The sequence below is a fragment of the Coregonus clupeaformis genome, chromosome 21, assembly GCF_020615455.1.
Source record: "Coregonus clupeaformis isolate EN_2021a chromosome 21, ASM2061545v1, whole genome shotgun sequence".
Classification (NCBI taxonomy): domain Eukaryota; kingdom Metazoa; phylum Chordata; class Actinopteri; order Salmoniformes; family Salmonidae; genus Coregonus; species Coregonus clupeaformis.
In genome coordinates this window covers 35,019,987-35,035,155 of record NC_059212.1, presented here as the reverse complement: position 1 = coordinate 35,035,155, position 15,169 = coordinate 35,019,987, and the positions used below count along the sequence as shown (strand labels likewise).

The window sequence follows — 15,169 nt, the reverse complement described above, 5'->3', positions numbered from 1 at the left end:
ACGTTTGACCTGTGTCATTGCCAACAAAGGGTATATAACAAAGTATTGAGAAACTTTTGTTATTGACCAAATACTTATTTTCCACCATAATTTGCAAATAAATTCATTAAAAATCCTACAATGTGATTTTCTGGATTTTTTTTTCTCATTTTGTCTGTCATAGTTGACGTGTACCTATAATGAAAATTACAGGCCTCTCTCATCTTTTTAAGTGGGAGAACTTGCACAATTGGTGGCTGACTAAATACTTTTTTTCCCCACTGTATATACCTAAATAGTTCACTAGCTAAAATGTGTCCAGATTCGGAAGCTTTGTTAGCTAACCCAATCTAACTAAACTGACACGAGCTAACTTGTTAACAAGCTAGCTAACTAGTAGTTTCCGTTCTGGGCACATTTTAGTCAGCTAACGTTAGTCTAGCCAAATACCTTTTCTCTAAACACCTGGTCAAGCTAGGTAGCTAACTAATGTTAGCTTTCGGGTGTTAGCTAGCCATTTTATTCCTTGTGTTAGTTGATAAAGTTGTTCTTACCTAGCTAATTACTGTAGACTTAAGTTATTGACGTAACCTACTAGCTAGATCAATTAACATCGTTTTTTCTCATTGTAATATTAAATGGTGTTCACAAACGCTCACTTAAATAATGTTGTTTATAGCTTTAAAATTAGGATCCTATACCTTAAGTATTTGGTGCTGGTAGTTACGTAGCTAAGTAACTGTCTTTCTCTTTTCCTTTTCTTATTTCAGAGAAAGCATGTACGCCATCTTAAGAAGTATGGAGAACTGACAGCAGACACACTGAAGAGAAAACATGCCCCTAAGACTCCCTCCACCATCAAGCAGCGCACATTACTGAAGACAGTGTCTAAAAAATCCATCGACAAAGCTGTGGTGAAGTATGTGGTCCAAGGGCTCCAACCATTCGCTGTTGTAGAACAAGAACCGTTCAGAGAGTTTGTCCAGGATCTGCAGCCTAACTCAAAGGTCTTATCAAGGCCCACACTGCGCTCCAGGATTGGGGAAGCCACGGAAATGAAGAAGAAGGTGACTGAGGCCATGAGAGGAGTTGACCACATCGCCACCACCACAGACTGCTGGTCTGCAAGAAGACAGAGCTTCATTGGTGTTACAGCCCACTGGATAGACCCTGACAGTCTCAACATATGCTCTGCAGCCCTGGCCTGGAAACGGTTGAGAGAATCACACCCATTTGATGTGTTGGCAGGCGCCTTAAATGACATCCATTCTGAGTTTGTCAACAACGACTTTAACTTCTTGAAAGCTTTACAAGTTTTTGGAGAAGATGAAAACAACGAGGCAGTGGAAGCAGTGGGTGGTGAAGCAGCTCAGCCAGGACAGGAAGATGGTGAAGAGGAACAAGAGGAGAGTGAAGAAGTGGAATTTGTTGATGTGGCAACAAACCTGAATCAAGATGATGGTTTTGAGTACCAGCTGCCAAAGCACCAGTGCTGTGCTTGCCACCTACTCAACTTAGTATCTATGGTCGATACCCTGAAAGCAACATCCAGTGAGGCTTACAAAAAAGTGTCCCGTTCAACATTTGGCAAGTAGTAAGCACTTTGGAACAAATGCGGTTGATCCACACTTGCAGCCGAAACGGTTGAAGATGCTTGCGACCTCCAGCTGCTGCGCCCGAATGCTACAAGGTGGAACTCCTGGTTCATGGCTATAGAAAGACTCCTGAGGATTGTCAAAGACAAAGGAGAGGCGGCCGTCAGAGTTCTCTGCACAGACTTCGAGGTTCCAATGTAAATAAGGATTATGTATTATTTTGTCATAATTTAAGGTCTTGAATGTTGTCTAAATATGTTGCAGTGTTTCCTGACCCTTTGCTTGGGGACTAATAACTGTTTCACATGTTGTAGCCATACACTATCATTGATCCACTTAGTAAACTACTCATCCAGCCATTGATTACTGTAGTTAAATCAGGTGAAATGGTTAGTGGTCCCCTTTGTATAGGGTTAGGAAACATTATTCTTATTTATTTTTTCATAGGTTCAATCCAGCTGAACTCGCCTTCCTCACAGAGTATGCTGCCACCATGAGCCCAGTCGCAAAGGCCATCAACATCCTGCAGGCTGAAACCAATGTCCAGATGGGGTGGCTACTTCCAACTATCAACCTGCTGATCACAAAACTTGACTGAATCAAGTTGTCCCTGAAGTACTGTAAGCCTCTGGTGGATGCGCTACAACTGGGACTGAAGAAGCGCTTCAGCCACATGTTTCACGACCCTGAGCTGATCGCAGCTGCAATCCTTCTCCCCAAATTCAAAAGAATGTGGACAAAGGATGACGCCACCATCATAATGGGTAAGACAACGTGGTTAATTAACAGTATTTTATTATTCATAAACAATTGTGTATAGTGTACATTTTGACACGTCATAGATTTGAGAACAACCCATTTAAACTACAATCCTGACTTTGTGGTTCAGCCCAATGGGTAGCCTACTTAGCCCTGTAGCTTGGTTTATATAGATGGGGGATGGGGATGGATTAATGTAGGCTCATAACGGCATGATTTCTATTGTCATCTTCCTTGTATTTCAGGAATGGACTACATCAAGGACCACCTGGAAGAACCCTTGCTGCAGCTAGGTGATGGCACCAGTTCATCAGATGAGGAGGACTTCTTCTCTGCCATGAAGATGTCTCAAGCACAAGAAAGCTCCAAACAGCTGGACGGATACCTGGCCTGTTCAGCTGATCATATGGAGTTGCTCAAGTCCTTCCCGGCAGTCTGTAAGCTGTCTCTGAGGCTAAACACACCCTTACCTGCATCAGCTGCATGTGAAAGGCTGTTCAGCATTGCAGGACTTGTTTTCAGCCCCAGGAGAGCAAGGCTGGATTCCAGAAACTTTGAAAACCAGCTTTTACTGAAGATGAACCATAAATTCTTCAACTTCAAGTAATGACAGCTTAACGCTAGCAAGCCCAAGGACACAAATGCCTTATGCGTTTTGTAATTTATGTTTAAAATTCACAAGTTATAGGTGTCCTTGTTACAAAGGCATGACCTGACACACTGATTCTAATACAGTTATATCAGTGGTGATGTCCTCATATTCCTACAGTGAGGTTGTGTGCAGTTCTGTACCTGTACTTTTGATAAGCTTATCAACATCTTTTTATTTTTATGTATACGGTTCTATTTTAGGATGTTTTTTCTAAAGCAAAGTGACTGTGATTGTAAGTGCTTATGTTTACTGGCTATATTCCTTCATTATTCAGGCATAATTCTATTTTGTCTGTAAGAGATGTATTTTGAAGTGTTGCCTATTTGAGAATCCACATAAAAAAAAAAAAATCTAAGCACTTTTATCCGTAAGACTGTTACCTTTCAGAAAAGCTCAAACCAAATAAAAGGTCTGGCTGTTTTGCTTTTTGGATTTACGGCTCTTACGTTTCATACTTTTACTTTTGATACTTAAGTACATTTACCTTACGGCTATTTAATATCAGGTACTTTATGACTTTTACTCAAGTAGTATTCTAATGGGTGACTTTCACTTTTACTTGAGTCATTTTCCAGTAAGGTATCTTTACTTTTACTCAAGTATGGCTTTCGGGTACTTTTTCCACCACTTCTTAATATAAGGAATTTGATGTATAACCTTTACTTTTACTTTTTACTTTTACTCAAGTATGATATTTGAGTACTTTTTCCACCACTGTACTTAAGTACATTTAAAAACAGATACTTTTAGACTTTTACTCAAGTCTTTTAAATGGAGTCAGGGGATCATTGCCAGGTGATGGCTGACCATCAGAGCAAAGTGGATAATAATTGGAATTACCCAGACACAGCTGCAACAATAGACATCTCAGTCAGAGTTTTATTTATTTTCTAAAGCAAAGTAACCATCCTGAAAAGCCAGGCAATCACCCTCCAGAGTCCAGTTTTTAAGAGCCCTGTCTTGTCTCAAGTGGGAATGGGCAGGCTGAATTCTGAATCTATCCGTCATCAATCATACATAACATGGATCTTTTCAACATGTTAGGGCTTCTTATGAGACGGTGCTTCACAAATGAGGCATGATTAAGGCAGTAGGACTGCTTTTTGCCTAAGAAAAACCCTCAGCAGTTTAGGGAAATAGACTTTGATGGATTGTGAATCATAAAGATACAGTTGAAGTCGGAAGTTTACATACACCTTAGCCAAATACATTTAAACCCAGTTTTTCACAATTCCTGACATTTAATCCTAGTAAAAATTCCCTGTCTTAGGTCAGTTAGGATCACCACTTTATTTTAAGAATGTGAAATGTCAGAATAATAGTAGAGAGAATGATTTATTTCAGCTTTTATTTATTTCATCACATTCCCAGTGGGTCAGAAGTTTACATACACTCAATTAGTATTTGGTAGCATTGCCTTTAAATTGTTTCACTTGGATCAAACGTTCCGGGTAGCCTTCCACAAGCTTCCCACAATAAGTTGGATGAACAGGATGGAGGCCTGTGGCAAGGAGGAGCATGGTGGGGCTTCAGACATCTAATGGAACATTCATCTATAGCTGGGAGGACTAGGAGGCCATGCCATCAGGTGATGAGAAGTTCCACAGGAGTCCTATGGATAGAGGTAGGCCTGTGTGACTGTAAATGCTTCATGTGTAAGGGACCTACCAATTGGAAGTAGCCTACGGATTGTAAGAGAGAGATACATATAGTGGGGAGAACAAGTATTTGATACACTGCAGATTTTGCAGGTTTTCCTACTTACAAAGCATGTAGAGGTCTGTAATTTTTATCATAGGTACACTTCAACTGTGAGAGACGGAATCTAAAACAAAAATCCAGAAAATCACATTGTATGATTTTTATGTAATTAATTTGCATTTTATTGCATGACATAAGTATTTGATACATCAGAAAAGCAGAACTTAATATTTGGTACAGAAACCTTTGTTTGCAATTACAGAGATCATACGTTTCCTGTAGGTCTTGACCAGGTTTGCACACACACTGCAGCAGGGATTTTGGCCCACTCCTCCATACAGACCTTCTCCAGATCCTTCAGGTTTCGGGGCTGTCGCTGGGCAATACGGACTTTCAGCTCCCTCCAAAGATTTTCTATTGGGTTCAGGTCTGGAGACTGGCTAGACCACTCCAGGACCTTGAGATGCTTCTTACGGAGCCACTCCTTAGTTGCCCTGGCTGTGTGTTTCGGGTCGTTGTCATGCTGGAAGACCCAGCCACGACCCATCTTCAATGCTCTTACTGAGGGAAGGAGGTTGTTGGCCAAGATCTCGCGATACATGGCCCCATCCATCCTCCCCTCAATACGGTGCAGTCGTCCTGTCCCCTTTGCAGAAAAGCATCCCCAAAGAATGATGTTTCCACCTCCATGCTTCACGGTTGGGATGGTGTTCTTGGGGTTGTACTCATCCTTCTTCCTCCAAACACGGCGAATGGAGTTTAGACCAAAAAGCTTTATTTTTGTCTCATCAGACCACATGACCTTCTCCCATTCCTCCTCTGGATCATCCAGATGGTCATTGGCAAACTTCAGACAGGCCTGGCTTGAGCAGGGGGACCTTGCGTGCGCTGCAGGATTTTAATCCATGACGGCGTAGTGTGTTACTAATGGTTTTCTTTGAGACTGTGGTCCCAGCTCTCTTCAGGTCATTGACCAGGTCCTGCCGTGTAGTTCTGGGCTGATCCCTCACCTTCCTCATGATCATTGATGCCCCACGAGGTGAGATCTTGCATGGAGCCCCAGACCGAGGTAGATTGACCGTCATCTTGAACTTCTTCCATTTTCTAATAATTGCGCCAACAGTTGTTGCCTTCTCACCAAGCTGCTTGCCTATTGTCATGTAGCCCATCCCAGCCTTGTGCAGGTCTACAATTTTATCCCTGATGTCCTTACACAGCTCTCTGGTCTTGGCCATTGTGGAGAGGTTGGAGTCTGTTTGATTGAGTGTGTGGACAGGTGTCTTTTATACAGGTAACGAGTTCAAACAGGTGCAGTTAATACAGGTAATGAGTGGAGAACAGAAGGGCTTCTTAAAGAAAAACTAACAGGTCTGTGAGAGCAGGAATTCTTACTGGTTGGTAGGTGATCAAATACTTATGTCATGCAATAAAATGCAAATTAATTACTTAAAAATCATACAATGTGATTTTCTGGATTTTTGTTTTAGATTCCGTCTCTCACAGTGTAAGTGTACCTATGATAAAAATGGCAGACCTCGACATGCTTTGTAAGTAGGAAAACCTGCAAAATCGGCAGTGTAACAAATACTTGTTCTCCCCACTGTATGTATCTATCAAGCCCTGTTTTTGAGCGCAAACAAATCAATCAACCACCAGCTCTCAAGTCAGTTGGAAGAAAAACTTCTCTAAACATTTCATAACTGCAGAAGTGGGTTGCCTTTTGGGACCATTCCAGATTATTAATAATGTAACATAACCTGCATTGCAATGATGATCTATGCAATAGGGATAAGATCTCTACAATGTTATGGGGCACTTTTGTCAATGCATTTACATATAAAGAAAAGTTTTCTGCTTGAGAATTTCTGAAATGTCTGTATTTTCTGAATGTTATACTCTCACGCAATGCATCATGCACATCTGCTGAAGCTGTTAGTGGAAAGTACGTATGATGTTTAGATTTGAAAAATGACTACAGATGATGAAAGAGCGCTTTTACATTCTTATTTTTTCTTGTGGTTTAATGGGCATTTTTCATGATGATGTTGATGATAATGAATACATCATCTAAACTCTGATTAGAATGATAGGGCTCTGTGGGTTTTTAATAAGTAACTGCCATTAGCTGCATAGCTTTGTGTGGTTACACATACTGTACTTTGAAAATGATTTATTTAGTTTTCTTCCTTTCACAATGAATAGACCCCAGCCCGAGGCCCCATAAACCCCATATAGAGTACTATTCCGAAATTATGAACCAACCTCTGGTTGTTTTGATTCAAATGAAATTCTGATCAACTGCGTCTACACAGAATAATCCTATACCATTTACCTTCATGATACAGTAGATACATTTCCATTGAACTGCAGATTCAACCTGTTTTGTATGAACCACGTGTCCAATTTGTGAAAAGTTTGTGATAGACTTCTGCTAAGCATCCCAGAAAAGTGCTAAAAATAGCCCACATTAACATATGTAGCTTAAGAAACAATGTTCATGAAATCAATAATTTGCTAGTAACAGATGACATTCATATTCTGACAATCTCTGAAACTTACTTCGATAACACTTTTGATGATAAAGTGGTAGCAATACATGGTTACTTAATCTACAGAAAATACAGAAATGCCAAAGGTGGAGGTGTTGCCATTTATATTCAGAACCACATTCCTGGATATCATGTTAAATACTGTTGAAATAATATGGTTAAAGGTTCATCTGCCTCACCTAAAGCCCATTCTGGTGGCCGCTGCTATAGACCACCAAGTGCTAAACAGTCAGTATCTGGATAACATGTGTGAAATGCTTGATAATGTATGTGATATCAACAGAGAGGTACACTTTCTGGGTGATTTAAATATTGACTTGCTTTCATCAAGCTGACCACTCAAGAAAACGTAAAACTGTAACTATTGCCTGCAACCTGGTTCAGGTTATCAGTCAATCTACCAGGGTAGTTACAAACAGCGCAGGAATAAAATCATCAACATGTGTTGATCATATCTTTACTAATGCTGCAGAAATTTGCTTTAAAGCAGTATCCAAATCCATGGCATGTAGTGATCACAATATAGTAGCCATATCTAGGAAAACCAAAGTTCCAAAGGCTGGGCCTAATTTAGTGTATAAGAGGTCATATAAAAAGTTTTGTCATGATTCCTATGATGTTGATGTAAATAATATTTGTTGGTCTGTGTTGTGTAAGGAGGAGCAACCAGACACTGCACTTGACACATGAAATGGCTTATTCCAGGTACTAATAAGCATGCACCCATTAAGAAAATGACTGTAAAAACTATTAAATCCTTGTGGATTGATGAGGAATTGATAATTGTTATGGTTGATAGGGATGAGGCAAAAGGAATGGGAAATAAGTCTGGCTGCACAACCGATTGGCAAACGTACTGCAAATTGAGAAATCTTGTGACTAAAATTAAGAAGAAACTACACTATGAAAGAAATATAAATTACATAAAGAATGATAGTAAAAAACTTTGGAGCACCTTAAATGAAATTTTGGGCAAAAAGGCAAACTCAGCTCCATCATTCATTGAATCAGATGGCTCATTCATCACAAAACCCACTGATATTGCCAATTACGTTAATGACTTTTTCATTGGCAAGATTAGCAAACTTAGGCATAAAATGCAAGCAACAAACGCTGACAATACACATCCAAGTAATTATGAAAGACGAGCATTGTAATTTTGAATTCCGCAAAGTGAGTGTGGAAGAAGTGAAACCATTATTGTTGTCTATCAACAATGACAAGCCACCGGGGTCAGACAACTTGGATGTAAAATTACTGAGGATAATAGCGGACGATATTGACACTCCTCTTTGCCAAATCTTCAATATAAGCTTACTAGAAAGTGTGTGCCCTCAGGCCTGGACGGAAGCAAAAGTAATTCCGCTACTTATTTTTTTAGGGGGTAGATCAGCTTTAATATTGCAGAGAGACTGTAGTCAATGTAATTTTCTGCATCATTTCCAATCCCCCATATATCCCCCTGTTACCAACCCTTAGTAAACTTTTGGAAAAAATGGTGTTTGACCAGATACAATGCTATTTTTACAGACTTTCAGCACGCTTATTTGGACGGACATTAAACAAGCTCGGCACTCACCCAAATGACTGATTATTGGCTGAGAGAAATGTATGATAAAAATATTGTGGGAGGTGTTTTGTTAGACCTCAGTGCAGCTTTTGACATTATCGATCATAGTCTACTGATGGAAAAACATACTGTATGTGTTATGGCTTTACACCCCCTGCTATATTGTAGATAAAGAGTTACCTGTCTAACAGAGCACAGAGAGTGTTCTTTAATGGAAGCTTCTCCAGCAAGTTGAGGTGACTAAACTGCTTGGAGTAATGCTGGATTGTAAACTGTCATGGTCAAAACATGTTGATACAACAGTAGCTAAGATGGGGAGAAGTCTGTCGATAATAAAGCGCTGCACTGCCTTTTTAACAACACTATCAACAAGGCAGGTCCTACAGGCTCTAGTTTTGTCACACCTGGACTACTGTTCAGTCGTGTGGTCAGGTGCCACAAAGAGGAACCTCGGAACAGGGCAGCACGGCTGGCCCTTAAATGTACATGGAGAGCTAGCATGTAAATCACTCATGGATCAAAGTGGAGGAGAGATTTACTTCATCACCACTCATTTTTGTAAGATGTGTACTGAAGTGTAAATAACTGCCTTAATGTTGTTGGACCCCAGGAATAGTAGCTGCTGCCTTGATGTACTGGCCTGTCTCCTGGTAGTGCCTCCATGCTCTGGACTCTACGCTGACAGACACAGCAAACCTTCTGGCCACAGCTCGCATTGATGTGCCATCCTGGATGAGCTGCACTACCTGAGCCACTTGTGTGGGTTGTAGACTCCGTCTCATACTACCACTAGAGTGAAAGCACCGCCAGCATTCAAAAGTGACCAAAACATCAGCCAGGAAGCATAGGAACTGAGAAGTGGTCTGTGGTCACCACCTGCAAAACCAGTCCTTTATTGGGGGTGTCTTGCTTATTGCCTATAATTTCCACCTGTTGTCTATTCCATTTGCACAACAGCATATGAAATGTATTGTCAATCAGTGTTGCTTCCGAAGTGGACAGTTTGATTTCACAGAAGTGTGATTGACTTGGAGTTACATTGTGTTGTTTAAGTGTTCCCTTTATTTTTTTGAGCAGTGTATATATCCTCCTCACCATTTCTCTGTCAATGGTAGGTGTAGGGTAAGCCAGTACCACTAGGTGGTGGCATCGTTACATCATTGCAAAAGAGGGACTTGTGAGCAACTTGTATGCACAACTAATAGCCTCAAATCCAAACTTGAGTAACCTTCTGTTTCACTATTGTTTTCACTTATACAGATTTCAGGCAAAACAATTGATGCCTTTTAGCTATTTTTCATTTCACAATGGCCAACCATGTATGCTTCTCCACCTTTTATTTATTTTTCTTTCTCTCTTTTCTCTACTCTATGCCTCAATTTCATCCAAACGTGTAGTCTACACGTTTATTACTGTATAAAATAAATCAAGCCAAGTGATATCTAAAACTTATCTGCCCACAGAATCTGATTTATAAATCAGGATTTAGAGAAGAAACAATATTTTTTGGGGCGGCAGGTAGCTTAGTGGTTAATAGCGTTGTGCCAGTAACCGAAAGGTCACTGGTTCTAATCCCCGAGCCGACTAGGTGAAAAATCTGTCGATTTGCCCTTGAGCAAGGCACTTAACCCTAATTGCTCCTGTAAGTCTCTCTGGATAAGAGCGTCTGCTAATTGACTAAAATGTAATGTAAATGTTTGAATAGTAGACCTATGGATGCTGCATTTTGAAAGTATAGATTTCACCAACGGGTTATTTCAAATGTAGGCTAATGCTCTTATGATTATTTGTCAAATGTTTCCTGTAACAATTCTGTAACAACATGTTAATATTAGTATGAACATGTTAGATATTCTAATTAATTAATTGTCACTAAATAATAATATGCCATTTAGCAGACGCTTTTATCCAAAGCGACTTACAGTCATGCGTGCATACATTTTTGTGTATGGGTGGTCCCGGCGATCGAACCCACTACCTTGACGTTACAAGCGCCGTGCTCTACCAGCTGAGCTACAGAGGACCACTAAATCGTTCAATTAACACTGTAGAGTACAAGTTATATGTTTGTTGGAAGATCGGCAAGAAAGCGCACAACATCCAGATGAGCTATTTCATCTTAATATCTCTAGTGTGAGGAGAGGTTCGTTTTCAAACGCAGTGTTTCTAAATGTGTCGATGTTAAACTAGAAATAGGTTTCAGTTGTATGTAGTATGGAGGAGGTGTGCTGCCTATAATCATAATTTTAGCTAGACTTTTTGAAAGAAGAGGACAGATTTTAGGGATGTGGGTTTGCTTGGCTCTTGAGGCATTACTCGTGTTTTACCCAATTCACCAGGTTTCCCATTCTCAATTAAACTTTACATTTCTGATTTAAATTTCCATCTAGTTTTCATGGTTCGCAAGGCTACTGATTGATAATTTATTCAAACATTCATGCTTGTTCGTTACATTTAAGTCATTTAGCAGACGCTCTTATCCAGAGCGATTTACAGTTAGTGAGTGCATACATTTTCATACTGGCCCCCCGCGGGAATCGAACACACAACCCTGGCGTTGTAAGCGCCATGCTCTACCAACTGAGCTACACGGGACCGTGTAATTACCATGTAATTGCTTTGCATTTGTAAATGCTGAATAATACATTAGATGTACTAATGTATTTGTAATTTATTTGTCAGCAGTGCATTTATTGAATTCAAATAGTATGCTATAACAATAATAATTTGTGTTAATAACATTTATATTAAGGTTTGCAGTAACAAAAACAACATACCAAAACACCTAATTTGTCATAAAGAGGTCATATGGTCTCAAACTCGACCTTGGGAAATTGTAGGCCCAAAAGAACTCCCTCGCTGTATACATTTAACCTTGAATAAGAACTAACCCAAACAGTTTTAAAATATACATATATTTATTGGTTGCTGTAGCCTACAGCGAAATCTTTAATTAAAAACTCTGGGGTCTAGATTTAAGTGCAAATAGGTGATGATAACTCGGGGTGAATGTGCATGTATTTTTCAGTAAACACATTTAATATGGTTGGATATTGCATTTTATCCGTGTCGATAACTTGTACTCAAACACTAACCTACAATATTAAACGATACAATTACTCCTGAATACATCATGGCATGGAAGAGCTGTCTCTGAGCAGTCCTTTATAATGTGTTGGACAATGGCAATACATGCATTTTTTTAATTTTTACTTCATGCACTCAGTCGTTTTTCATTTCTCCGGAAAGGTGTCATGGCACAGACCTTCTCACAGACAAATAGAGTGACTGACGTTTTGTATATAGCCTACATTCCCCTAATTCATCAGAAATATTTTTACCGGACAAATGGTATAAGCGTATAGCTTGTATATAGTGTAGTTGACGTGATCTTCATCCAAGATGGCAATGGTCTTATTACGTTTATTTCACATGATGCATGGCTTGACGTCCTGATATACGCTCTGGTGATGGTGATGTAGCTGGTGGTAGTAAGATCCACTGGCAGTCGCCGGGTGAAAGGAAGAGATTCCGTTAAAGTTCAAAACAAAATCTTTCCTGTCACACACTGGCGATGAATGGCTTGAGTATCGAGATAATCCCACTGCAAACAGATGGAAGAGACGTGACAGTCAAACACAAACCTTGTAAATACTATACCAACGTATTATAATACACACAATGAATGCACTCTATGGCGCGTGTATGTAGGACTATAGATGCCACTATTTGGACGTTGTATTTATCCAAATGGAATATACTCAAATTATTTTTCTAAAATGGTAGGCTACATTTTTCCTTAAACAACTGCATGCATATCATTTAGAGTTTACATGATCACGAAAAAAACGAATTTATGAAACATCACTTTTACAATGTGAAAATACTAGACCTATTTGTAAATATAAGGCTAGCATTTCAAAATGTTTTGAATGTTCTCCTAGAAAAGTGTCGTTCTATTTTCATTACATTTTAAATATTTGCCATAAATACTTTGCTCTCTATTTAGTCCTGAATTTGCCTTCTATTTAATCCGCGCCTGAAAATATTGGGCTAATGCTGCTTTAGCCTAATAACTGTAAAATCTATAACTATTTCAGAAACAGCAGTGGTATTTCTGTTGAACCTATTTATTTAATTCAGTAATATTATTGTTATACCATTTACGTGTTGTTCAATAACTATTACCTTTTGGAGACCATTGCGTACAAAGGTCACAGGCAGTTCTATCTTCACAATGGTCACAATAAACAATTTTTTATAGATAAGTAAAACATTATTCAGTGTTGACATCACTGACATATTATTGTATATTATTATACACATAATTGGGTGTTGTCATATTATCATTTTCAATAAGGCCTTGAAAATAAAATCTAGGCTACATGTTCAACTTCATTGGGAATGATTCTGTTAATCTTGGCAATAGCATTTGCTTTAATATTGTTATCAATATGACATTATTGTTTCTTTTTTTCGTCATATTTTCATAGTTTTGTCTTTTGGTCACAAGTGGACAAGCAGAGCAATGTCCGTGTTGCCTAACTAGGCCCAATGCCCTCTTCCCTCTGATTTGTAATTTGCAGTTGCCCATCTCGACTACTTACAAATAAAATAGCTAATATAAATACGCACTATTTAATGGACGATTTATTGATGGGTTGTATATTTTATAATTGGCCTTATATTGTGCCTAATTAAAGATTGTGTTTGCCTATATTGTTAGGAAAGTAAAGCCTACCTGAAATGTCAGATGAGTCTCTTCCGTTGTGATGGAGATAGCTTTGCTCCAGAGAGTAAGGGGACATGCTGGAGTGCAATGCGGAGGATGTGGGACTGTTTGAGGCCAGGGATTGCTGCTTGATATATGGAGACATACCAGGTGATGCCCAGTGTGAGGGGGCAGTGGCGTAGGGAGAAGCACTGGCGTAGGGAGAATGACAGTCCAAAGTGCCCGCTGCCATCGTCGCCGGGGAAGAGTGCAAAGGGCTACTACTGCTGTCCGGGCAGTAGTCTCCATTAGACGACACCTGACAGGCCGCCATGTAGGTGGACCCGGGGCTTGGCGACATATGAGGGACATGATGCCCTCCACCCAGCCCGTCGTAGCTCCCTGGCACCGTGTTCCCCATCACGTCCAGGTTGTAACCGTTGGCATGACATGCCAGGGACGCGGAGGGGTTCTGGAAATCGAAGTTTTGGGGTATTATTGACGCACCAAAACCGATGCCATTCATCATTCGATACATGGGTTTCAGAGCTTGGCATTTCCTACGGAATCCGCGAGGTCTGCGACGGAAGGATCCCTCCTCGAACATAAACTCGCTGCCCGGGTCTATGGTCCAGTAGTGGCCCTTCCCTGGTCTGCCGAGGCCCTTGGGCAGTTTGATGAAGCATTCGTTTAGAGACAGGTTGTGCCTCACTGAGTTTTTCCAGCCCTGGTAAGATCCCATAAAGAACGGGAAACGGGCCTGAAGGAACTGATATATTTCTGCCAGAGTAAGCGTCTTTGTCGGGGAGCTTTGGATAGCCATCACAATAAGGGCGATGTATGAATAGGGCGGCTTCTCAGGTCGCCTCAAGCCAGAGTTTCCCTTTTTCCCTTTGGTTGATGCATTTGGTGAGCTCTCCGCCACTGGCTGTGCGCTCATCAGTGTGCCGTGCATCACACCGGCTGCTGGGCTGCATCTCAGAGGATGAGACGGCTCCAGATGTTGCTGTGAGCTCTCAGTCGTCATGTTTGCGCCCACTTTAGAGACACAGAGGGACAAGTGTAGACTATGACCAATTCCTTGACCGACTCTTCTTGCACTGACCTGAAATGTCTAATGAGAGCAGTAGGCTACACCAAATCCTCTTCAGTCAATTACTCAGCAGAACTCCTTCAGACATTCTAAAAATAGGTTTCCAAATGCGATAATCGAAGAGGTTAGTGTCCCGTGGCGATTCACTGCACCTTTATTGCTGTTCTAATCAGGAACAGCAGCTGTGTATCCGTGTGGCCGCTGCTCCTCCTCCGTATCACTGTGGCCATCGCTGGCAATAATTCTTTAAGAGGGGAAACATAAAGCTCTTCGACTTTCTTGCTTATATCCACTCGGCCAAACAAAACTCGACCACCTATCAATTCTTCAATCTCTCTCTCTGCCCTATAGATCCCGGCTAAATCCCTCCAAGAAATCGCCAGGAACTCGAGACCCAACCCCTGCCAGATCTGGCCCCGGTCCAGACATCATTCTAGCAAGAGCCACGCATAACACAGCGCAGAGTAGAGTACTAACAGAGACCTCCTCCCACCCGCTCCTCGCAGCTCCTCACAACTCTAATACACGCAATTACACCATTTATCAAACTTATTTAGACA

The 15,169-nt window shown here is 40.6% G+C and overlaps 1 protein-coding gene across 2 annotated transcripts; it reads right to left on the bottom strand.

Moving 5' to 3' along the window:
- Positions 1–11,490: 11,490 nt before the first annotated feature.
- On the bottom strand, positions 11,491–15,169 carry LOC121535320 (forkhead box protein F2-like). Of its 2 annotated transcripts, none has more exons than XM_041842269.2 (2): positions 13,685–15,169; positions 11,491–12,409 (listed from the first exon to the last, which is right to left on the bottom strand). In XM_041842269.2, the coding sequence occupies exons 1-2, from the start codon at positions 14,541–14,543 to the stop codon at positions 12,234–12,236; spliced, it is 1,035 nt and encodes a 344-aa protein (XP_041698203.1). In that variant the 5' UTR covers positions 14,544–15,169; the 3' UTR covers positions 11,491–12,233. The 2 variants fall into 2 exon arrangements, with proteins under 2 accessions (XP_041698203.1, XP_041698202.1); XM_041842268.2 differs by having other exon boundaries at positions 13,547–15,165.

Excerpts from the sequence above, each read along its gene's own strand:
- LOC121535320 (XM_041842268.2), bottom strand. The coding sequence starts at position 14,543 with ATGACGACTGAGAGCTCACAGCAACATCTGGAGCCGTCTCATCCTCTG. Across the intron at positions 12,410-13,546 it reads AGACTCATCTGACATTTCAG|TGGGATTATCTCGATACTCA; the intron begins GTAGGCTTTACT and ends ATCTGTTTGCAG.